This window comes from Neopsephotus bourkii, unplaced genomic scaffold (assembly GCF_033783945.1).
Source record: "Neopsephotus bourkii isolate Nb327-2 ecotype Australia unplaced genomic scaffold, CSIRO-AGI_Nbou_v1 NB_593, whole genome shotgun sequence".
NCBI lineage: Eukaryota > Metazoa > Chordata > Aves > Psittaciformes > Psittacidae > Neopsephotus > Neopsephotus bourkii.
The window spans coordinates 820,461-843,851 of record NW_026901094.1 but is presented as its reverse complement, the minus strand read 5'-3'; the positions used below and the strand labels follow the sequence as shown (position 1 = coordinate 843,851).

The 23,391-nt window shown below is 38.5% G+C and overlaps 1 protein-coding gene across 5 annotated transcripts; it reads left to right on the top strand.

The window, feature by feature from the left end:
- The first annotated feature begins 1,901 nt into the window (after positions 1–1,901).
- NADK (NAD kinase) lies at positions 1,902–22,228 on the top strand. 5 transcript variants are annotated; one of them, XM_061351549.1, is made up of 12 exons: positions 1,902–2,087; positions 6,044–6,257; positions 9,949–10,032; positions 12,947–13,076; positions 13,607–13,715; positions 13,950–14,035; positions 14,330–14,432; positions 15,227–15,378; positions 15,894–15,993; positions 16,518–16,675; positions 17,845–17,927; positions 18,971–22,228. In XM_061351549.1, exons 2-12 carry the CDS (start codon positions 6,085–6,087, stop codon positions 19,116–19,118), a joined length of 1,326 nt encoding a protein of 441 aa, XP_061207533.1. In that variant the 5' UTR covers positions 1,902–2,087; positions 6,044–6,084; the 3' UTR covers positions 19,119–22,228. The 5 variants fall into 5 exon arrangements, with proteins under 5 accessions (XP_061207533.1, XP_061207534.1, XP_061207535.1 ...); XM_061351550.1 differs by lacking the exon at positions 1,902–2,087 and adding an exon at positions 2,310–2,530; XM_061351551.1 differs by lacking the exon at positions 1,902–2,087 and adding an exon at positions 4,418–4,666.
- The last annotated feature ends 1,163 nt before the right edge of the window (positions 22,229–23,391 follow it).

Sequence of the window (23,391 nt, the reverse complement as noted above, 5' to 3'; positions counted from 1 at the left end):
TTGAGAGGTAAGAGCTATGTTCATCAACCTTCTTAGGTGCTAATAGAGACAATCTGATAATTGTTTCCTGTTCAACAGAAATACCTTCTGCTGAACAGGCTTGAGTTGTAGATGGAGGCTGAGCAGAGCCTCTCTCTATCAGGTCCCAGTCTTCTGTCCAATTGGTCAAACAAACAACATTTTTATAGTTTATTAATCTAAACCTAGTCAAATTATATTTCACAAAACTGAGAGCCTTAGTAGAAAAATGCAGTGTGGTTTTATGCTTATTTTTCAGTGTTTCTGCCAACATTTCTCTTTATTTTTCCCCAGTGTCTTCCCTGAAGGAAAGGAAGCACAACCTGGGATAGAGTGCTGAGCTGCACTGTTCTGATCATGCTGTTAGGGAGGACATGCTCAAAGGCAATTTAAGACTCCCCTCTCTCTCATGGCACTTCAGTTTGTGAAGGACAGAAGAGATGTTACCAGTCTGCCTCTTACATTTGTCCAGACCAGCAAACAGAACTTCCAAGGTCACTGCTGAACCTGGACAGCTCAGATTTGCTGTTATAACTGTAGCTCTTTTATAAATAGGATAGGCTCAGCTGATTAGCAGCCTTATCTCTACCGATTAATGAGGATAAGTGTTCATTATGTCACAGTTCATGCCTCTTGCAAAATGTTAAGCAACGGCATGAAGTTTGTGTGGGAAAAAACTCTCCCATTTGGAAATGTTAACATTTTAACAACCAATACATATCCTTCAGGAAAATGGCTCTGGTGGCGATTTCTCACTTTCATCTTAATGAATTTGGAAAAATCCATCCCAAGAGCCAACTCAAATGAAAACTTACTCTTTGGTTAGCTTCTGTAGTCAGTAATAGGTATGGACAGTTAACACAGGCACTGTGTTCCTCTCTGCTGGAACATGTTGTTTTACTGCAGCTCTTAAGATGAGTGCTTTGAATCTGTAAAACTTACTGCTATATTCCTTCCTCGTGTTGTCCCTTTATGGTCTGAGTATCACTTTTCAGCACGTAAAGACATTTGAGTCTCCAGGATATCATTAACTGCAAAAACCTCTGTATTGTTTCCTTAATTCCTTGTAGACAGGGCTTTTAGCATTGTCTGGAAGGAGGATTAAAGAGGAACTGGGACTGAAAAGACTTCAGTTAGAAAGTGGTGTAGCACTGCTACGGTATTTCCCACATGTAGCAACTGCTTCCTCTTTTTCAGGTTTGTGTTGCCGTTTATTGACTGATACTTCTTGGCAGCTCCCCAGTTTCCTGAAAACATGAACTTCTACATAAAGGAAGAAGGACAAAAAATAATCCCAGATTGCCACATTGTCAAATGGTGTGACTTGCTCTCACTTTGTGGGTTTCTCCTGATCTAAAATCCAGTGAGCTGCGCATATATGATCTCTTTAAAGTGCTATTGGTTGAAAATGTAATTGAGAAATTAGAAAACCTGACTGGATTTGGTATGTGTGCAGGATTTTTTTCTTGTTGGCATCTATACAGGGCCCTCAACCTACCTCTGTTGAAGTTTGTGCAAGTTCTTGATGATTTCGAGATCCAGTGACTGCTTGGCCTTGAGTGTGTTTGAGGCCGATGTATCCACTTCTCCTCAGCAAGACCACCACCCGTCAATGCTGTTACGGTGCATTTTGTGTTGCATGTTTGGGGGGGGTTGCCCTTTTCTTCGCGTTTCTTGCTCCTTTTATTGCGATTTTCTGCTGATTCAACCTCACATAATTTATAATTAAAAGCAAGAAGAGAAGGGAAAGGAGAAATCCCCTCACACAAGCCCCTCTCCACACGCACCACGCATGCGCAGCGGCTCGCCCGTGCCCTTCCGCGCTGCGCAGGGGCGGGCCGCCGGGCCGGGAGCAGCGCTGTGGCGCATGCGCACTGCCCCGCCCGCGGGCCCGACGCTGCCGAGGAGGCGGGGAGAGGACGATGGAGGCGCGTAGGGTCCGCCGGCCCCGCTCACTGTTCAAGAGCCGCCGCGACCGCCGCCACCACCACGGTCGGGGCTGACGCTCCGGCCTCTGAGAGGGCAGCGGGCGGGACGCTCCGCCGGGCCGGGCAGCAGCCGAGGGCACGGTGAGTACGGCGCGCCGGGCAGGGTGTTGCGCTGAAGGGGAAGCCCCCAGGGAAGCACGGCCGGGCCAAGCGGCCTCCAGCCACGGGTTGGCCGCTGCGTGTCCCCGGTTCATGTCCCCGCGGTGGGCGGCGCCGCGACGACCGGTCCCTGGAGCCAGCGCGGGGCGGGCGGGAGCTGCGGCGGTCCTGGGGCCGGCCCGGGCCGGTGACAGCCGGAGATCTGCTGCTGCCGGTGACTCGCTTGCAACCCCGGGATGAGGCTGCAGCGGGACTGTGCCCTCCGTGCCGCTGTTACCGTGAGCGGCGAGCAGCCCTGAGATGGGACACGTTCCCGAAAGGGTAAAGAGTCAAACCGCGTAATCTGCCCCGCGGTTTCTGGTCATACATGAAGTGTGTGCGGTCCGGCTCCTCGTCTGTTTAACACAGACATTGCTGGCTACAGGGTGAGTTTTGGGTTATTAATGCTAGTTCTTTGCTATCGTCGGTGCGTGTGTTGGTGTTTGAAGCGGCAGGGCTAACAAATGAACTTGTTTTCCCTGGGTATTGAACATGTGATGGTCATACTGCCCGGTTTTTAGTAGAAATAGCACTGGAGTATGTCATCAAAAAACCCGCTGCTAAATTTCAGCCGCTGTCAGACCGCTGCACTTCAATAGGGAGCGTTACTTTGCTGTTTTCCCTATGCGCACACTAGAATGTGAAGTTACAAACTACACCAAAAAGGAAGTTTTGCCTACCCGCTTGCAGTTGTTTCTTCTTTCGGGGGTGAGAAAGGGAGGTTAGTGCCTTAGGGGTGGAGTTATAGGCATATAACCTCTATTGGAGTTCTTTCTGCAGCAGAATACAATAATACACTTCTTTGCAGAATTAAGTGATTAAGCGAACAGGGATCTGTAGTAATAGGGCATGTGATTTCATTTCTGGGTATAACACTGTCCTTTTATGCCCTAACACAAGACTGATAAATAATGTACAAAAGGAGAAGTGCTGAATGGTTGATACAATTCCTGAGAAATTCGTAGAAATGCTGCAGTCCTGAAGATGTGTAAAAAGTGGTGTGAGCATCATACAGGAGAGAAGATGAGTTTTTGAGATGTGAGCACACATACCTCCTACCACCTGCATGTGGATTATGTGTCTATGGAAGCTTAGCAGAATTATTTCAGATTTCCTTTGTACTTAACGCTCTTGCAGTTGACCTGGAGAGTGATTCCTTAATGGCAATTGAACAGGGAAGTAAAGCTTGGGGGATGTTACGGTCCTGTCTCCTTTTACATAAAGATGGCTTGATGAAAACTCTGTGAAGTTTTGATTCATTTATAATGACAGAAGTTGAAGGTGGGAAACTGCAGTGAAAGGCTGGGTATCTGGCTACTTTATGTCACTATCACAGGCAGTTAATGTTAAATGTTAACACTTCCTCGATTGTCCTTTGTCCTGTAATGCTGAACATCTAAGTCCTTTTATTTTTTTCTTTAGATTTTGGACATGATTTAGACCAGAGCAGCCTTTTTGCTAGTTTGTTGACATGTGCTTGAAGTTTTTGGATCCAATCCTGGGAGCTGTTCAGTGATAGCTTTGTCCTTATGTCAAGTCTGCTTATTTAATAAAGGTCTTGTGAGGGAATGTTAATAAAACAATTGTAGTTAAAGCATCCTGAATTGGAAAGTATTACATAGAAGGAATATCAAGTTCTTAGGCTGTATTTAGTAGGTTTGTACACCTCCTTGCTTCCAGTTTTGTGCTAATCTGATTTTCTTTACTGGCAGCACCTGTCAGATTAAGATACTTCAAAGTCGCCTGGAAACACACCTTATTTATTGCTTACTATATCAATTATTGTTCTGTTCATCTCATAGTTATGGTGATGGTGTGGAACAGGACACACATCCATCAGCTGCTAAATTACTGAGAACCAATTCTCCATAAACTGCATTCACAGATGTTGTACTTCCATACACTTGGTTTATGGTTGTAATTTTTATTTTCCTAGGCCCAGACCAAGATCTCAGTGTTAGGATAAAAAGGAATGAGGTGTTTATGACCTGTGTGGTGGTAAAGCAAAGGAAAATTATGTAGTGTTAACTACCCGGACTTGCACATTTTTGTGTGTGCTCATTTTGCAGTGCAGGTTTAGTGCAGAAATAATTACTTGTAATTCTGACTTCAGTGAGTGGATGCATAGTGTGCATATGTGTATGTGGATACATGAATATCCTTAAAAAACATGCAGGTTGTGATAGGGAGGAGGAGATGAGACATTGCTCACTACTGATTGTCACCTTCAATACTTCTGAAACGCTTTGGCAGCAGTCTGACTCAGTATAGATAAACCCAACTGTTTTGTATAATTTCCTAGGGTAGTTCTGTGAGGATGGGGTTTCTTTTGGAAATACCTGGTTTCTAAGTCTTGCTCAAGTTTCTAGACTTGTTCAGGCCTGTTTGGGATCTGTGAAGTGAAAATGGTGGGCTAATTTAGATTATGATTTAAAGAACAAACAGGGTAAGAACTTTCTTCATGTGCACACAGATGCTGAAAGACCCTTTCCATTCAGAGATACTGAATATCTCATTTTAAAGTGACTTCTTTTCTGAAGCTCAGTTATCTAAACAACTTGTTTTCTGTAGCTGGTTCAGAAACAACCAGCCAGAGATCCATTCCTGAAGCTTGGTGAGGTTGTGATAAAAGGTAATTAAAATAAACACCTACTAAAGATAACTTATGTTGTTTGAGTCAGAGTTTAGTCTGTTTCACATATGTGCCTGCACTATCAGGCATTGTGTACATAAATCAACTAACTGGCACAATATTTATACTGAGCTTAAAGTTGTCTAAAAATGGAGTTAGATTTTTCAAATTTTAATGGTAAAAAAAATCATCAGTGTGTTGAAATGACCGTTTCCCAAGTAACGGGCAGGAGTGATACTAAGCAATGAGTAATCAACAACTACACATTGATATCTTTACAAGTGCAGGATCTTACAAATTATTAATGGATGCCAGTAATTGTACCTCTTTGTAGTGGTGTTCTCTCAGGGTAAGTGTAGGAGCAAAAGTATTTTCTAATTTGGTTAGGTGGTGGTTCTGTCTAATTTAGTAATGAGTCAGTGCTCATTCTGAAATTACAGCTTCACTTCATTGATGCTTTTGTTATCTGGAAGCTGGGATGCTGTGAAACATGAAACTTGTGAAATTGTGGTCATTATCATCCTCTGGTAACTTTACACCCAAATATCTTTGGGGGGATGGTTAGTTAAAGTTTGGGGTTTGGGGGTTTTTATGTTGCAAAATTGCTGCCTAGCCAGCTGTTTATCTTTTATTTGTGCTGCTTATTCGTGGAAGTGAAATACTTCACATTTGTCCTTCTTCCATTTTATTTGTTTTGGACCATCTCCCCAGTTTGTCCCAAATGGTGTAAGAACTTTGGTGTTGTTCTCCAGCTTGTTTTTGCCTCTTGTCAGCGTGGAAATAACGTATTTCTGAAGAGCTAAAGGTTATTAAGGTTATCTCTATTGCATTATTTTTTGCTTACTTTGGCAGGGGGCTTTCTGCTATAGCTTAGGGTATTGTAGTTTTATTTGTTGAAGATATATATCATATAATAAGAGACTTTAACTTTTCCTAAGTCTTAATTCCTTGGCAAATACCTAAAGCTTTCCTTCCTCTTCTGTATCTAAAATAAATATATCTTATCCCATTTGTAACTGGAGATGTGAAGCTGTGCTGGTTTTGAAACAGCTTTGTCTTGAGCCTCTTATGAATCTGAGAACATGTGTTTTAATTCTCATTGCTTCAGATTACCTTGAAGAACTTCTCAATTGCCCAGATCCTTTTGAGAAGTTTTTATCCAAGTGTGTAAACTCAGTGTTTAATACTTACTCTATTAGTTTTGCTGATACTGAAGGTTTTTGTTCTCTTTCCTCCCTGTCCCCTTTCTCCTGGTGTTTTTCCACAGGAATTGAATTTCTCTCTCACTGAGGTTACTTCACTTCCAGTATGGAGATGAATCGAGAAAAACTGTGTACCAGTAAGGCTGATGTGAGCTCAGAATCTGCTTATCATTGCTCAACGTGTCACGATGATGAGGAGTGGAGCAACACGAGCCGGGGACGAGCCAAGTCACGAAGTTTGTCTGCTTCACCAGCCCTGGGAAGCACCAAAGAATTCCGGTATGGCTCTTGGCTCTTCCTATTGTTGCTCCCTTTAAGAAAAATGACAAAACAACTATAGTCTGGGAGCTGTAGCAAGTGATAATGAAATAAAAATAGTGTTTTGTTGTAATAAGTAGAGAGGGAGATGATCAGTGAACCGTCCTATTGTGGGCCAAGCTGTGAAAAGAACTTGATTTTCTGTTGTCGTGACCATGTAGGTGATGGGTTCTAAACTGGTGTTCATGTAAATAGGATCTAGCTGCTTCTGGCCTGTCTCTTGTTTCAGTGTTTCTTGGAAGATCTTAAATTGCTTTTTCTAGATATTTCAGCAACATTATCCATGTGCATATACAGCTTCAGCAAGAGAGCACATTACTGATTTGCTCTGTATATGCCATTTAAAGGTTGTCTGAGCCTGGATTCAGTAAAGTGTTTGCATTTAGAAATAGGTATGTGAAATGTAATAGATCTTTTTGTTTTGAAGACGAACTGTACATAAAACTGTTATTTGTAGTGTCCTGTATTGAAAGCATTTCCTGGTAAGGAGGCTAGTTAAGAAAGTATGGGTTTATTTCCAGCTAGGGGAAGTTCTTAAAGTTTAAAAGCTTTGAAAGTTACTGTTTATGAGCAGATAAACACAAAATACTAATTTTCAAATTTGAGGAACCCACTGTGCCCAGGTACTTCCAGGGTCTGGGGGTAGATTTGAACTTTAAATACTGTGATATTTGTCATATTTCAACCTAGCTTCAGAAGTCTTTAAGTACCTTCCAGAAAGAAAATACAAATGCATCTATACTGAGCTATGTTAACTCATAGATTGATAGTAGCTCGGGTCAGAAGAAAGGAACAGTTCTGTCCTTTGTTCCAGATCTTTAATTAGTAGGGAGCCCTTTACCACTTGCTCAACAAGTTGCTTTTAAGGGATTCTTAAATTGCACTTCTGAAGGTTGTTAGTCCAAAATGAAGGCAGGAAATTAATGGTGGGGGGTAGACGAAGAGCAGACCTGTAATCAAAATGCCATGGCTGTCAAAAGAGGTATCTGTGGAGTTCATAGCCTCTAAGAAGAACCAGTCAACAGTAGAGATGCTTCTGCAGACTTCTGCTAATGCTCTAGTGCTGCGTGTTAAAAACCTGTATGAGTATCTGGGTTATATGATAACATGGGGCAGCACAAAGTAAGTTTGAGCTTGCAGATTGTTTGTTTCACAGCAGTGAGAAATGCCCATTTTTATTTTGAGCCAAATTTCTAATCTATTTGCAAGGCTCTTGTCATGTGGACAGCTTGCATGGAACTTTAGATTTTGTGATCTTTGGACCTATTGCAAATGCTGAGTAACACGCTGTGGTAGCAGCCAGTCATGATCTGTGGGATGTGTTAGCAGAATTTTACCTTACTTAGAGTAAGGTCAGAATTTACGGACAAAATCATGGAGGAGTTACTCAACAGATGAAATTCTCTTCCAGAGTTACTGCTTTGCTGGTAGGAATGCTCTTGCAAGGCAGAGCATACATGGGTGAGGCTGAAGGTCACAGGGGAAAGCTTTATGGTGAAGGGAAGCATAAAAGAAGCGTTTATCTGAAGAGGCTAAAAGGTTAGGAAAATACTTGTATGTATTTCAGAAAGTCAGTGTACTTGAATGCTTTTGGAAATGCTCACAGAGGATTGTGCTCTGACTACTGTTCTAGCTACTATGCTGTGTGCTATAGTCAATATGTAAGGCTTTATGTTGAAAGTGTGCTGTAAAACCGGTGATTTTTCCCTAATCAACTTAAACCTTCAAGAATGTAGACTTCAGGCAACCTGTGTAAAAGACCATGTTGGGTAAATTTTTGTGTATTATTATCTTCTACCTGAATAACTGCTTTTACACTAGAAATGATCTTTGTAGATCTTACCCACTGTGGGTTACAAGGTTATTTTCTTTCTCCATTAAGCTGCTGTGCATTCATTCACTAGCTGCCTTCAATTCAGTGCAGAATTGTCACAAAGCGTTTTGCAGAATGTCAGAAAATGAACTCAGGCTTGCTGTGTAATATTCAGATTGAAGTAGTTGCCTGTCTGCTTTGAACTGACACATATATTTACCTAAAAGATGTATAAGTTCCAGGGCATCGCTGCTTATTCTTAGCAAAGGCAGTCTTACAACAAATAACTTTAAATCCTGTTCACTCATTTTGCCTTCCGCTGATTGAATAGTGCATAAACTGAGTGCTAATAGAATCAGGTAAAATCTCAATGAAAATATATGCCAATTATTAATTAGAACTTGCAAAGAAATGTTGGAATGTCATGAATGTTATGTGCATATTTTAAGTAACAGTTGGAATAAAAAATGGAAAACAGGATATGCGAAAACCAAGTATCACTTCTGTGTGTTAGATATGGGAAATTAAGTACTCGTTTTCATTACTGGAATTCAACTTTTATGCATATTTTACTAGACATAGAACAAAGATGTTGCTGTTACTCCTTAATTATATTTTTTTTTAATCTGTCATCTGGTTTTGATGTTTATTAGATTTCTGAGGGGTTTTTTAGTACTGAAAGTGAATCATCAGGCTGGTCTGAGTTATTTTATGATATACACAGTAGAAGGCAGTGCAGGAACGATTTGTTACTGCCAAGCAATAGGTTATTTCCCAATTCCTGTGTTAATTGAATTAAGCACAGGAAAGGCATATTTCCTCCTTCCTTTAAATTGAATAATTCTAATAGCATTTACCTAGTATTTCAACAGTTCCATGACTTGAGCAAGTTTTACTTCTGCTTATAGATTTGCTGGAGGAGGTGGGAGGGAAGTAAGGCAGAACAGTTCTGACTTGCTCCAGATAATCTCATCCTAGGGCTAGGAGTAATCCTGTGTTCTGTCTGGGATTTATGTTTGGGGATAAATGACATTATGTTTATTTGAAGATAAAGATGGTGTTAGATAAATAAATGATAAAAGTTAGCATTTTTTTCCTACCTATTCAAAACTAAGGCCTGGAACTGCAGATGCATATCTCCATATACATTAGAATTGAAGGATATGCGTTTTATTAAGTGCAAAGATTTAAACAACCAAAAAAAAGCATTTAAGTGATCAGGACACCATTACTGTGACTTGACTGTGGCTAAAACATCTGAAGGAGTTGTTTTGCTTTTGGAGATTGTAAATGCTTGGCAAGACTTACACTAGGAAACCTAATTTATCTACATGTTTTTGTTGTCTCTGAGAGATGCATGTACTGTTCTGTACTGAGTGTCCAAAAGAGCTGAAACTAAATAGAACCTCGACGTGAATTTGCAGAACCAACTTGAGAAAACTTGACCGTATCTTCTCTGAGGCTGTGATGCTTCCTTTGTGGAAAGTGAAGGTGAAACAAATACAAGAATATGCCTGGAAAATATTTAGGAAGTGATTACTCACTGTATGGAGGGGATGTGAACTGTGGGGCTTCAATTAGATTCACTCTCAAGGAGTAGGGATGGGACGTAAATGTTAGATTTGAAATGTGTGAGTTATTATGTATAAAATTACCTTGGCTGGTCAACCACAAATGTAGGTTTAAGATGTGTTCTTAGCCCTATATTGCTTAATGTGGCTTTTTTCAAAGAAGCTGGTGATCTGAGGATTTGGTTTGGTGACTGGGGAGCTAATTATACCCAGTGTGCCATCACATTTCTTTTACTTACTGATTAACTTTTTTCATATGTATCTTCAGGAGAACACGTTCCTTGCACGGACCATGCCCAGTGACCACATTTGGACCAAAGGCCTGTATGCTGCAAAATCCTAAAACGATTATGTAAGTAATCAAATGAATGGCCTTGTGCTTATTCTGTGTGAAAGAGAAAAGCTTGCTTTTACGCTATTCACCCCCTTAATCAGCACTGTTTGTGTTTTACCTGATACTTAGAGACTTTCATGTTGCTCGATTGCCAGCTGGAGTTCTGCATTGCCAAAATTGGCAATTTATCACACATTGACCCTTTAACAAGTCAGTCTAAGAGCAGAATGGATAGCACTGCTAACTATTCTCAAGTAAAACCCTGTTAGATGTGCATTAGGTTGATCTGCAGGCTGAAGGTTTGAATATTATTGGGTACTTTTCCTCCCAAGGGATGATAAGACATAAGCAGTGTTTCTCTGTATGGATTTGTAGTGGTTTTGCCAGCTGGAATATTTCCTGCAGGGTAACAGACATAAAAGGAAATTAATTTTGCTGGTTTTACATTACTAATTCATGTCGTATTCTTATGCCCACTGTTCTACCTGAACAGTATATCTATTTTGGAAGAAAAAATAATAACCATTTCACATACAAGCACTGCAGGGCATGTGAATAGTGCTGGTAGTTTGAATTTGTGTATTTGGTCTATGGCACTTTTGCCATATGAATATCATCAAGGTAAGTTTGCCTTTAGACTGCTGATAAATTTAATGTGAGAATAAGGGTTGCTCTCTGCTTGGCAGGCATATAAACATTTTAATCTTGTAGTTGGGTGGCATAAAAGTGTTGCCTTTTACACCATGTATTTATACTTAATAAATGGTGTCTTGGTCAGACAAGGTATGTTGGGGTTCTGCAGATTAACCAAGTTAGTGGTCCGTACTAGGGTGTATTTCATTGTTCTTTCAGTTAAATACAAAGCGTTTAAGTATCTATTTACCTAATCCTTACCTAGATAGTAGCAGTCTTCCTCCAAACAGGTTGGTGGTAGCCCAGCTTTTCCTCTGAAGGCGTGGCAGAAATCGTGCAGTGTGAAGTAAGTCTGGGCTTCCTCGTTCTTTCTGCCTGTTCTGAAGTCAGGGCTTGGAGAGCTGCGGTTCATCTGAAACCCCAGCTTGCCTCACGTGTTTACCCCGTCTGGTTCCATGCAGATGCTCCTCCCCACAGGGTGGGTCAGTGTGGTACAATAAAATGATAGTGTCAAGATCAGTTGGGTGCAGAGGCTGCGAGCAGTACTTATGCACACTACCTGCCAGGGAAAGGACTACTTAAGCAGTGTTCAGAAGCTTAAGCTGGGGAGTAGAGGATGATCTGAGATCATTGAAGCAAAGAACTGCTTGAAGACCAAGTTGTGAATTATTCTTACCACAGCTAAGGGCTTTTTTCTTGTGGCTTCTAAAAGCTTTTTGGTTGGGTTTTTATTCTCTACAGACAGTAATATTATTAAACTGTCTTCACTGGAGAGATTCTTTTTAACAGAAAATTTAGGTTTTATGTGCAGGCATAAGTTAGCGAAGGTCTTGGTGTCTCTTTTAAGGTCTTGATGATTGTATTGAAAAGCCTGCTTTCAGAAGACTGTTCTGTAGGATGACCAGGTGAATTGAATGACTAGCCAGTGAAAACAGAATCAAGTGCTTGTGTTCTTGAGGAGAGGGGAGGTCAGATGCCTGTTTTTAAATTCTTCCTGGAAATGGAATTTTTCTTATGAAATCTTGCCTTTGAAGATCTGTAATAAACATTTTATGCAGGATTTTCCTCACAACTTTTTATTGGGAATGATTGAAATATTTAACTGGGCAGAAAAAAGGCTTTCAGAGAAAAATATTTCCTTCTGAGGCAGCACTTTATTAATAAGTGAAAAGCCTTTTTTTTCCCTTGGAGCTGTTACATTTGCTTGATTCCTGGAAGAAAACATGAAGATCTTAAAGCAGGTTATGAATAACCTTTCATTTAGTAGAACTACGGGGAACTGGTGAGTACAGTTGGAGTAGGCAGAGTGTTCTGTTTGAACAGAGAGATAGCATTGTTTGATAGTAAATGTTACTTGTAGTAACTACTTCATTAACCTACAGTTTCTGCTGTGTTTATATGTAGAATATAGGCGGTTTGGAAAGTAAAACGAACTGTTTTTTCCATCTCTGGCATCATCATCCGTTTTATTTTAACCCTTGCAGTGCAAAATCCAAATCTCTGTGAATTTGGCTTGTTCAGCATTTATACTAATGTGCTTTGCTTTTATGGGCTATATCTGTACTGTAGAAAATGGTGGGATACTTGTTATACGTGAGATAAAACTGTGAAATTAGGTAGCTTAGAAGTAGGTACAAAAAAAGGAAAATACAGCTGGGTATTCCTAAAGCAGCTAAGTGTATTATAGAACAGCTTGAGGGTGCTGTTACTGAACTCTATTGAAAGCTGCAAAATTACTTTAGTTCTTGAGCTTCTCAAGTCTTAGAATGCTGTCTGACAATAGGCACACAGTAGCCTTAAAATACTTTTTAATTATTTATTTTTTAAAACATTTAAAGTAGTTGTTGTGCTACTTTCAGCAGATAAACTCCTTTTGGGATCAGTACTAAAATCTTAATTGTTTGCCCTTCTCCCATGCTAGTTAGGAAAACCTGTAGAATTTGTGTCTACATTTGCAGGCTTCAAAATGCATTGAGAAGACTGTGAAGATCCAAGAGCTTTTGTAGTGCTTCTGTTAACAGCCCTTTTTGAACATGCTATGAGCATGGTAGCAGTTACCAGAACGGACACCTTCATATTGTGTTACTGTCTTAACAAAGTAAAGCATTGATTGGTTTCATGGGGGAAGAAACATCATTACAATGATTATTGCATTCAGATGCTTATTGCATACGAACTATTGCATTCTTCTTTCTGTCCTAGGACTGCAGGCAGTTAGACTGAAAGAGATATTCTTAACAGACCAGAATGTTGTCAAAGCAAACTGTAGTAACATTGTCTTTATTTTTCTGTTCTCTAGGCACATTCAGGATCCAGCAAGCCAGCGGTTGACATGGAACAAACCTCCCAAGAGCGTCCTTGTTATTAAAAAGATCCGTGATGCCAGTCTGCTGCAGCCTTTTAAAGAGCTTTGTGTGTATCTTACTGAGGTAATAAAATGTAAATTCCATTTTTGCTGTGCTTTAAAGTCTAAAATGGTTTCAGTTACTGATTTTGTTGAATATGGAATGAACAGAATTGCACAGTGCAAACAAATCTTTATACTCGCTCCCACTGAAAGTAGTAAAACTTGTTTCAGAGTTTAAGATCAATACTTAAGTACTTTAGGTAAAGAGCTTAAGGGGGAAAAAAAAAAGTAAAGTAAAAACTTTCCTTCATTCTATTTTCAGTTCTGAGTTGCAGGGAAAGGGATATAAAAAGCTTAATCTTTTAAGCCCTGAACAAACATAACAGCGTTACTGTATCATGTAATCTGTGTTCCAAAGTTTAATTAGATGATTTGTGTGCTGCAAAACTCTCATTAGAATTGACCACACATTAAAAATAAACAACCCAACCAGCAGATGCAGACCTCTCCTGTAAAATATTATTTGTATGTTTGAAACTAATGGAAATTATGGAGTCAAAATATTTTATCCTTTTAAGAGGTTATTAACAAGCTTCTTTTACTTTTCTTAAGGAGAACAATATGATTGTGTATGTAGAAAAAAAAGTATTGGAAGACCCCGCTATAGCTAATGATGAGAATTTTGGACCAGTGAAGAAGAAATTTTGCACCTTCAGAGAAGGTATAGTAATGATTTCTTGATAGTAGAGCTGAAGTATAGTGCTTATTTGTCCTTATTTCCTTACTGGTTGAGTTAAGTTTGTTAAACTAAAGTGTCTTGCAGTTTGCTGTTATTAGTTTCAGTTGGGTTTTTTATACTTGAGTGAATGTTGGCATGCTGCACTTAATTTATGGTAGGAAATTACGACTGTTGATGAAACTTAATTAAGAACTTGGATTTCAATGTTGCTTCTAGATTATGATGATATCTCCAATCAGATAGACTTTATCATATGCCTGGGAGGAGACGGGACCTTGCTTTATGCTTCTTCACTTTTCCAGGTTGGTCTTTTTGGGAAATAGACTTAAAGATCTCTTTTCTTCTTGAAGTATTTGAAAGTTGTTGGGGTTTTTGTTTGGGTTTTTTTTTTTAATTCAGATTTGTCCCTTGCTGTTCATTCAATTTTTTTAATCAAGCCTGGTTTACCTTACATATTCTGAAAATAATGTATGTGCTGTGTTGTTTTTATTATGCACAGTTGAAGTTACATCAATAGTCAAAATATTAACAGGCAATTAGTTGAAGTATGAAATGCTTTTCTTCAGTGGCTTTTAAATTCTTTTCTTTATTGATAGGGTAGTGTACCTCCAGTTATGGCTTTTCATCTGGGATCCCTTGGATTTCTTACTCCATTTAATTTTGAGAATTTTCAGTCCCAAGTCACTCAGGTTATAGAAGGTAAATTGAAGGGGACAAGTTGTGGTGTTTGTTTGTTACATTTTCTGTAGCTTTTTCCAAGGCTAGTAAATTTTCTTAACTGACTCATTTAGGTTGTCCCATAAGACTGAATCTCAAGAAATATATATTAAACTGACAGAAGTATTGCATTGCATTGACTTATCCAGTGCTGCTTTCCATACTATTTTGTAATGGAAAATGGCTAAGAAATTACTTTGTCGTTTGTGGGGTAAATGAGTATAAGGTAGTGCAGAACTTTCCTTAAATTGCAGCTAAACATACAAATAGAGAGTAAATATGAAGTCTGTGATAGTCTCTTTCTCTAAACAGGACACTGAGAAGTGGGGCAAATAAAATACTTGAGGAAAAAAATACCTTATTTCTTCAATACTGAGTTGAATCCAGACTGGATTCCTGAGAAGAGATATAAAATTCTCACATTCCTAGAATATTGTCTTAATAGGTATTGTTAATGCATTTTCTTTAAGCTTAGCTTTTGTCTTAGTGAAGATCATGTAAGCTTAACATTGTTTTCCAATCTTGATCGTGTCCACATAAAACTTTCAAGAGGAAAGGGAAGAAAGACTGAGTTCAAATTTGACTTTCATTCTGTTCATTAATACTAAAAATTAGTTTTAAGCTTTAACCAAGTGTAGACAATTATCTTGCGAATGAAACCGGGAATGTTGGGCAATAGGTGATGGCATTTCATACAGTTTGTTAGTCATTACAGGGTTATATTTACTATACCAGCATATTGGTTTTGTGAACTTTTTCCTCTGTTTCACTTCTAGGCAATGCAGCCCTTGTTCTACGAAGCAGGCTGAAAGTGAAAGTAGTTAAAGAGCACAGAGAGAAAATGACAGTACAAAATGGCATAGAAGAAAATGGAGTAGTGTCTACAAATATAGAGAAAGAAGTGGGCAAGCAAGTTATGCAATATCAGGTCAGAGGGGAAAATAGGCAAAAGAACTAATGAAGTGTTTGTAAATTGCTTTGTACTTGCTTTATTACAACTTTCCCCCTTTCATTAGTTTACTTACATTAGCTCAGTGGTGTGGGACTGATCCATATTGCTCTGATTCAAAATATGGGAACTAAATAATGAGGAAGTGGTGTACATTGCTACTTTCTGCAATCATAAGTGCTAATATTGTATTTTCCTGGAGTAATATTTTCCTTCTATTTTGTAAACGAAGAAGTAGTTCTAAAATGGGACATCCTAAAGATTTGTGTAAGTGGAAAGAAAAACCCTCCACATTGTTGGTAACCAGCTTCTGGAATGAATCTTAACATCTAAAAACTCTGCTGGCACTTGATAAGGCAGAGGTGTAAAGAGAGTCTAATTTGGCAAGGACTAAATCAGCATGATTCTTTCAAAGTCAGCATGTTTCAGCTTGTTATTTGTTATATTGCCAAGTCAGCAATAATGGACTGGTGTAATGTTTGATGTCATGGCAGGTCTTAAATGAAGTTGTAGTGGATCGTGGTCCTTCATCTTACCTTTCCAACGTAGATGTCTTTCTTGATGGGCACCTGATAACAACAGTGCAAGGAGATGGTGAGTCTACTTCTTGAGTTAAATTGCTTATCAGTTCATGTGTGGACCTTTGCTATTTTACTGGAGGATTTTTTCACATGGAAACAAAGTCTGAAGCTTCAGTTCTCTGTGACAGAAATCAGTGTGCAGTGAATAGGTGTGTGTATTCACTGGTAACATTCCACAGCGGAGTGTTGTAAGCTTTGTTTATGGACTTGTGAAGGCAAGCAACAGTTTTATGAAATACAAAAGCTGATCTTTAAAACTCTTACCCTGAAAGCAAATGAATGTCACTGTTACAATTACCTAACCTGAGATCTAGATGTTTATGCAACTTACATGAAGCCATAGAACCAACCTGCTTTGTCAGGATTAGAGGAGAGCTGCTGACTTTTTGAGTATTAGGCTGCAATTCTCCTGTGAAGTACAAATTGTGTTTTGTTCTGTGCCTTTTTTTTCCGTAACAGTGCTATTTCTTAGTTATCTTCCAAAGTAACACATTGATTGTAATGCTAATGTAAGTGAAATTTTTGCTTCTTTCACAGGAGTCATTGTCTCCACTCCGACTGGTAGCACTGCGTATGCAGCTGCAGCAGGAGCTTCTATGATTCATCCCAATGTTCCTGCAATAATGATCACCCCAATCTGCCCTCACTCGTTGTCTTTCAGACCTATTGTTGTTCCTGCTGGAGTGGAACTCAAGGTTAGCTTCTGTTGTGTTATGTCTCTGTCTAAGTTAAAAAACTTCTGTAATAACCACATGAACCAGACCAAAGCAGAAGAGGTCAGGAAATGCCGTGTATCTCTTGCATTCTTTTGTTTGTAGGAGGATCAGATCAAGTCTGGTTGAAGAATGCATCTTTGTTTAAAATAATATACCCACTAGCAGAATGCTTCACACTGCTTCCTACTGGACTGTAGTTGTGTAACATTCTGCAAAACGGGAATGCATACATTAGCATGCTGACTGTAAAAATTTTATGTCATTTCAGCTAAAGTGTATGTAAATCAGTGTTCAAGGGAATGAAGAATTCTACTTTCATGGCTAAAACAGCAAATATTGCAGATTTTGAGTGTATTGGTAGAGTTATCTGTAACTCATTAATCATTTTTAATGCTGTCTTGCAGAAAAAAAAAAGGCATATATTACCTGAATATGAAATGGACTTAGTTAATGTGTGTTTTTAACAAATACCTATGTGTAAGAAAGAAACCTTTGCTGCTGCTTGGATCTGTTACAAGCCTTCAGTCTGTTTCAGTTAGAAGAGAGGTAGCGTGCTTAGAAGCACTCCTCTAGGGACGTTAGAAGATTAGCATTAAGAAACAAGTGTGCACTGGGGCTTTACAACATAAATCAACTGTTTATTCATGGCACTGCTCTGTCTGCAATTACTTTCATGTCAGTGGGTGTTACTGGCCCATATTAGTCAATTCTGGGAATGTATATTAAATATGAACAAAACTTCCTAAATTTGGCAGTTTTGGATTCACTGTGTACTAAACTGTATTTTTCTGGATTAACTTTATTATTTTTATTGAAAGAGATGCCAAGTTAACTCATGCAACTGAATTAAAGTGTGCACTGGCTGTAACTGAAAGGTTTTTCTGGTTTATGACCTTGTACTTATAAAAGGAGGTTTATTGCATGTAGAAAACTTATGTATGCATATATATCGAACACAAAATGAAGATTTGGAACTTGTGTGGCATGTCACTGTACAGTTATTATGGACAGATTACCAATATCAGTGCAACTGTAATGTTATGGAGAGCCAATTCTCCACTCAAAAGAGAGGATGGAGGAGCTGTTTGTTCCTTGCCCCTGAAAAATAGGGTTTGGACCTGAAGTTTAGTTCTTTTTCTCTTTTTCAGATTATGCTCTCCCCAGATGCCAGGAATACAGCGTGGGTTTCATTTGATGGAAGGAAGAGGCAGGAAATATGCCATGGAGACAGGTCAGGCCTTTTTTTTTTTTTTTTTTTTTGATTGTATCATTTCTCTAGAAGTATATAAAATAATGATTCATGCACTTCTCTCATTGCCTAACATGTCAAAAGTATTGCAAACAGTGAAGAAACAAGCTTTTATAAACCCTAACACCTCTAACATCAGAAACTGCACAAAAAGTATTTCATTTCCAACAAGTTTTTTAGATCTGCCTATGAAAGCAAGTGAAGTGTTAAGATAAAAGCACATAAACATTGCGTGCTTAGCAAGGAAGATGACATGTCTTTAGAAAATTCTATATACTTAACATAAGGTGTAAACCAACAGGAGCTGCATTGTACGCAGTGGCTCTGAATAATGCCACATGGCTTAAACTGTGTGAACTTGGTGAATGGTTTTGGTCACTTGTGATGCTATTGCCTGGAGTGAGCAGAATGCAGTGGCTGAAGTTTCCTCAGTTTTTATGTGCAAAATATGATGGCTTTTCCTAATAGGAGGTGATTTGGGGCAACTGAGATGTGACTGTAGACTTGCTGTTCAGGATGACTTTTTATTCTTGGTCCATACAAGTTGCTAGAAAGGAAAATATATAGCTGGTGTGACACCCCATCTTGAGCTGATTGTATTTCGTGTGATGTTGAAAGATCTATAAATCAGGAGACTAGCAACGATTTAAACATGAGCTCTGTCCCTTTGTTAGGTGTTGGACTTAGTGCTGCTGCTTTTAGTTGAAACTTAAAGGCTGAGGTGGTGACATACATTTTTCCTTTGTCCCTGAATTGTTGGTGTAAAGACCAGCAAGAGACTGCAGGATGTGGAGTGGGTTCAGTATTCTGACTGTGTCAAAGAATGCTCACCACAGTGTGTCTGTTAACCATTTTAAGCTCTTTAGATGAGGCTGCAGGCTTAGTTATTGCTTGATTATGGAAACTTGCTGCTTTACCAACTTGGCTGAGCCTAGCACTGTGTTAGCTAGTGACTTGAAGATTATTTTTTGAACAAATGCTTTTGATTGCTCTTGACTGACTGGGGTGTTCCTGTGTTGTTGCAGTATTAGCATCACTACCTCTTGCTATCCCCTTCCTTCGATCTGTTTCCGAGATCCTGTGAGCGACTGGTTTGAAAGCTTGGCTGAGTGTTTACACTGGAATGTTCGGAAGAAGCAAAATAACTTTGCTGTTGAAGAAGAAGAATTTTGAGTGTCTACATCTAACAAGACTCATGGGAATGGAAAGTGGCAGTATCCCTTCTGTATGCTTGGATTTTAAGGTTTTTGGCTAACAAGCGTGGTCACCATCTCAGACATATATAGTGATTATAGTTTATATTTGTCTAATCTGCTGATGGCTGGAAATTATTGTTACTCCTGTCCACCAAGAGTAGAAATGGAAGAAATTAGGCTCTGATTGTTGTAATTCAGTGTGAATTTCCTTCAAATGAGCAATCTGAAGATTGATTCTTTCTGATTGGTATTGACAACTGCATCTGTAGATTTGATTGTAACCTCTAACTTACCAGTAACATGGTAGGCTGAATGTAGATACATAACAGAAAAGTGGTATTAAAATATTCTGTTTCATTTGGTACATTTGTAATTCCATTTAAGACTGCTATGCACATAAAGGCTCTAAGAAATTTTCTTGAAGAGAAAAAAGAAGCTCCTCTTTGTTAGCTTAAATACATCTTGTCCAGAACAGCTCCCTGTCAACACAGTGCTTAAAATACTTTCTCCTTACCTGCCAACGTGACACTGTGAAGAAACACCCATGAAGAATGCTTTTTTTCATTAATAGATGGAATTAGTTAAGTAAAAAAAAGTATATTTTTTTTAAATATATATACATATGTGTTTCTTCCATTTGAACAGCGTTTGACCTTGGGCTGCCCACAAATAGCATGGGCAAGCATTAGTGTGAACTGAGTTGATTATTACAGTGATCTCCATTTCTGTAGCTGAGCTAGTTTATAGCTCTGCAGTTCCTGTTGGTGGGAATCATCAATGTGTTGTTTTTTCTTACCATTGTTGTTTGATTCTCTGGAATACATAGTAGCATTAGAGACTATAAAATCACAAAAACCCAATTCTCCAAATCTTCAAGAAGAATCTGGACTTCAATTACTACTACATTGTCTAGTTTCACTACTGTCTTGAATAAAGAGTATCCTATACTAGGCCCTGAATGCCCTCAACTTCCATAGGTACCTTCCAGCTCTTGGTGCTGAGTAATAGAAAAAGGGATGCTGCATTGATACACAGGTAGATAAATGAGAGGACACATTCCCAGTAGAGTAGCAACGGTGCCTTCAGCACACTCAAGATATTCTAAGTCTCGTATTTACTTTTGTAAGATGCTTTCAAATGTTTCTAACTTCTCTATGTACATATTTTATTGTATGTGCTTTTATGAAAGAAAAAACCCAACAAAAAATCTAGTTGGGAATAAAGGGTTTGTACTGTACTTTAACTGAAAAACATCAAACCCAACTATAATGTTTACATTTATGTTCTCTGTTGGTGCAGTCTTACGATCATACTATTCAAACTTCAGCATTTTCAAAGTCTTGCTGCATTGGTCATTAAAGGAATGGACATTATCTGTTAAATCTAAGCCTGTGGCATAATACTGTGGAGGAATTAATTTACTGATTAAGGTGGGATTTCCTTGAAAGTGGAGTGAGAACTTTTCATGATTGTCTTACGTTGTTTATGTGGTCCAAAGTGGTAATGGGAAATGTATTAATTTCCAAACTCTGCCTAACCTGCTGTCCTCTGATGGTTTCAATAATGTCTCTTCCATTTTGGATGCCGCCCCAGTTTGTCTGATTTTGCTAAATCCAGGTGAGAGCACTTTTGCAGAAAATAGAAACAAAACTCTCCATTAGTGATACGAATCACAATGAAAAATGTGTTAATATAAATTAATACTCAGTTTGTAAATTTTGTAAAATATAATATTGGTTTGATTTGGTCTAAATAGATGAATTTTTGTGCTATCTTGGAGAATATCCAGGTAGCTTTTGTGATTTCTCTTTCACTTGAATATGCAGTAATTGTTTTATCACTGTTTTGAAGCTGCTTACGGGTTTCCTAGGTGAAGTATTCAGTTATTAAATAACTGTTTACTTTTTGAACTATAGAAGTGTCAGACTTTTTGCTTTGAAACTATTTTATTTAAACATGCAATAATTGAGAAAAGGAACAGGGTATGGTGGCTAGGTAAAGGTATTGTTAAGTGGGATAGCAGGCACGCTAGGAAGTGGAAATCATTTTGCGGAGGTGAGGCGAAATGGTTAATGAGCCTTATCTAGTATTTTTTAAAGATAAAATTATATTCAGCACTTTTTATTTATGCTTTTTATAATAGTAAAGCTATTATTGACTAAATTGCTGAACTTTGATTTTCAGAGTGCATAGTTCATGAGATCTGTAATCACAACTTACCTAACTACTTTCTCTAGATTAGATCTAGATTAGGAGTTGTCTTTAAATTTATCATGTACTGCAATTGCATCACTGGCTTTGAGGCTTCTGCAGTTTTGCTTGTACAACTATTCCAGCTCGATAGCAATGTTATTTGGATCATTGATCCGCCAAGTAGAGAGCTCCAGTCGCCCACTAAAGGAAAGAAAGTCACACGATGACTTTAGTCTTTGCTTTTTCTTCAAAAAGCTGTGTTGATTATAATTGTACTAGCTGCTTTATAACAAAACACAACCCAAACTGTGTTAATACATTACAAATTTATCTAACTGTACAAAGTCCCTTTTTGAGGCCTTTAATCTGCAAACCAGCAGCTCACAAGCAGGCTAGTGGGGTTTAAACAGCACCTAAGTTGTGCATATTTAACTGCTTAAAGTGTGAGTAACGTCTGTGCAAACCACAGCACAACCAGGAAAAAAACAGCTGTAATGCAGACTTGGTTATATTGGCAATAAAAGCTCATTTTGCAGATGTAGCTTACTCAAAGTAACTTGTTTAAACTGTACTGGTAACATAGGGGTTTGCTGATTAAGAGCTGTGTTTCTAAGGGTTTGTAAATGTCACTATACCTGCAAATCCTTTCCAGTCTACAAAGGGTCAAAATGGATGCTAGGAAAATAATTTGGGGTTTCTTCCCTTTAAAAAGTTATTCTCTACTAGAGAGTTTCAGAAGTTACTAACAACTGATGTAGTGTGGAATAAAGCAGTGTACTGAATTTTTAAGAGGTAAAAATCCTGTTACATATTGTTAATGCTTTGAAAACTTGTTTTAAATATTGTTGAAGACAAATATTTTTCAATCCTTTCAATAAAATCTTTTTGTAAAGTTGGATTTGTAAAGCAGCACTTTGACTGTTGAGAGTATAAAATGAGGGAATTAACTTGCTTGGAAGGGAAATGGGGGGGGGGGTGGTACATTGCCTCGGGGGACAGGAGCTTTTGTTTTCTAGGAATACACCGAAGGCTTTTTGAATGTACATGTCTGATACCAGTCTTTTCTCCAAAGTTTCAAAATAAAAGCTGGATTTGCTGTGCAAGCTGAAACAAATCTTCTATACAACCAGCTGGGCTACACTAACTGCTTGTTTGAAGGCCCAAGAGTAGAAAAAAGAGGAAAGAAAGAGGTAAGGGTAGTAATCTGCAATAATCTTTTGAATATTTGGATGCCCAGTATTTTAAGATTGAAACATAATTTAAATGCCCACTGTAACCCTTGCCTCTGCACATTGTGACCAAGTTCTAGACACTTCTTCCATGAAACTTCTAGCTAATGATTGTGATTGAGTCTTCTTATGAGTCTTCTGATTTCTTAACAGAAAATGTGAAGTTGGTTGTGTAAACCAGTTGGTTTAATGACTGTGTACATCTAGGATTAGAGTGGCTGAACAAAAAATCAAGTGCTTTAATTCAGAGTAGGCCAAAGATACTGGCTGCAGGTTGTATCAGGAAGCTTTCGCAGATTGAGCCTAGTAGCTCTTATCTGCCTAAGTGTTAACTTCAGGACCTTGTGAAAAGAACACGAAGATTTCCACAGAATTAAACAAGGCTTTAGTCAGGAGTAAGAATACTTTTCTGTGAAAATATGAAGGTTAATTCTTCAAGATATAACAATCCATTTCTCCTTTTGAGGAGATAAATGTTTGAATGTAATCTCAACCTTTTTTCTTTTAATGATTGTTTCTGCCATTTCTTTACTATGAAGATAAAAAGCATAGTACAACCTTGCTTTCTTCAGCTAATTTTGGCTAAATACAGGCTTACTACAAGATCAAAGTGTTTCCTTACTGGTCCTGCTCTAGGGAAGACACGTTTGCTTGTTTTGGACAAGGACTGAATATACTTTTAATTGCATTCCTTCATTTCAGTAACAGTTCATAGTCACATTTTGATTTAGGGAATGAAGTCACAGTCATCAGCTGGTGCTCTGGTGCTTTCTTTTGATGTCAGCAGCCTGCAGCCTGACCATAGACATTTAACCTCTTCACACCTCC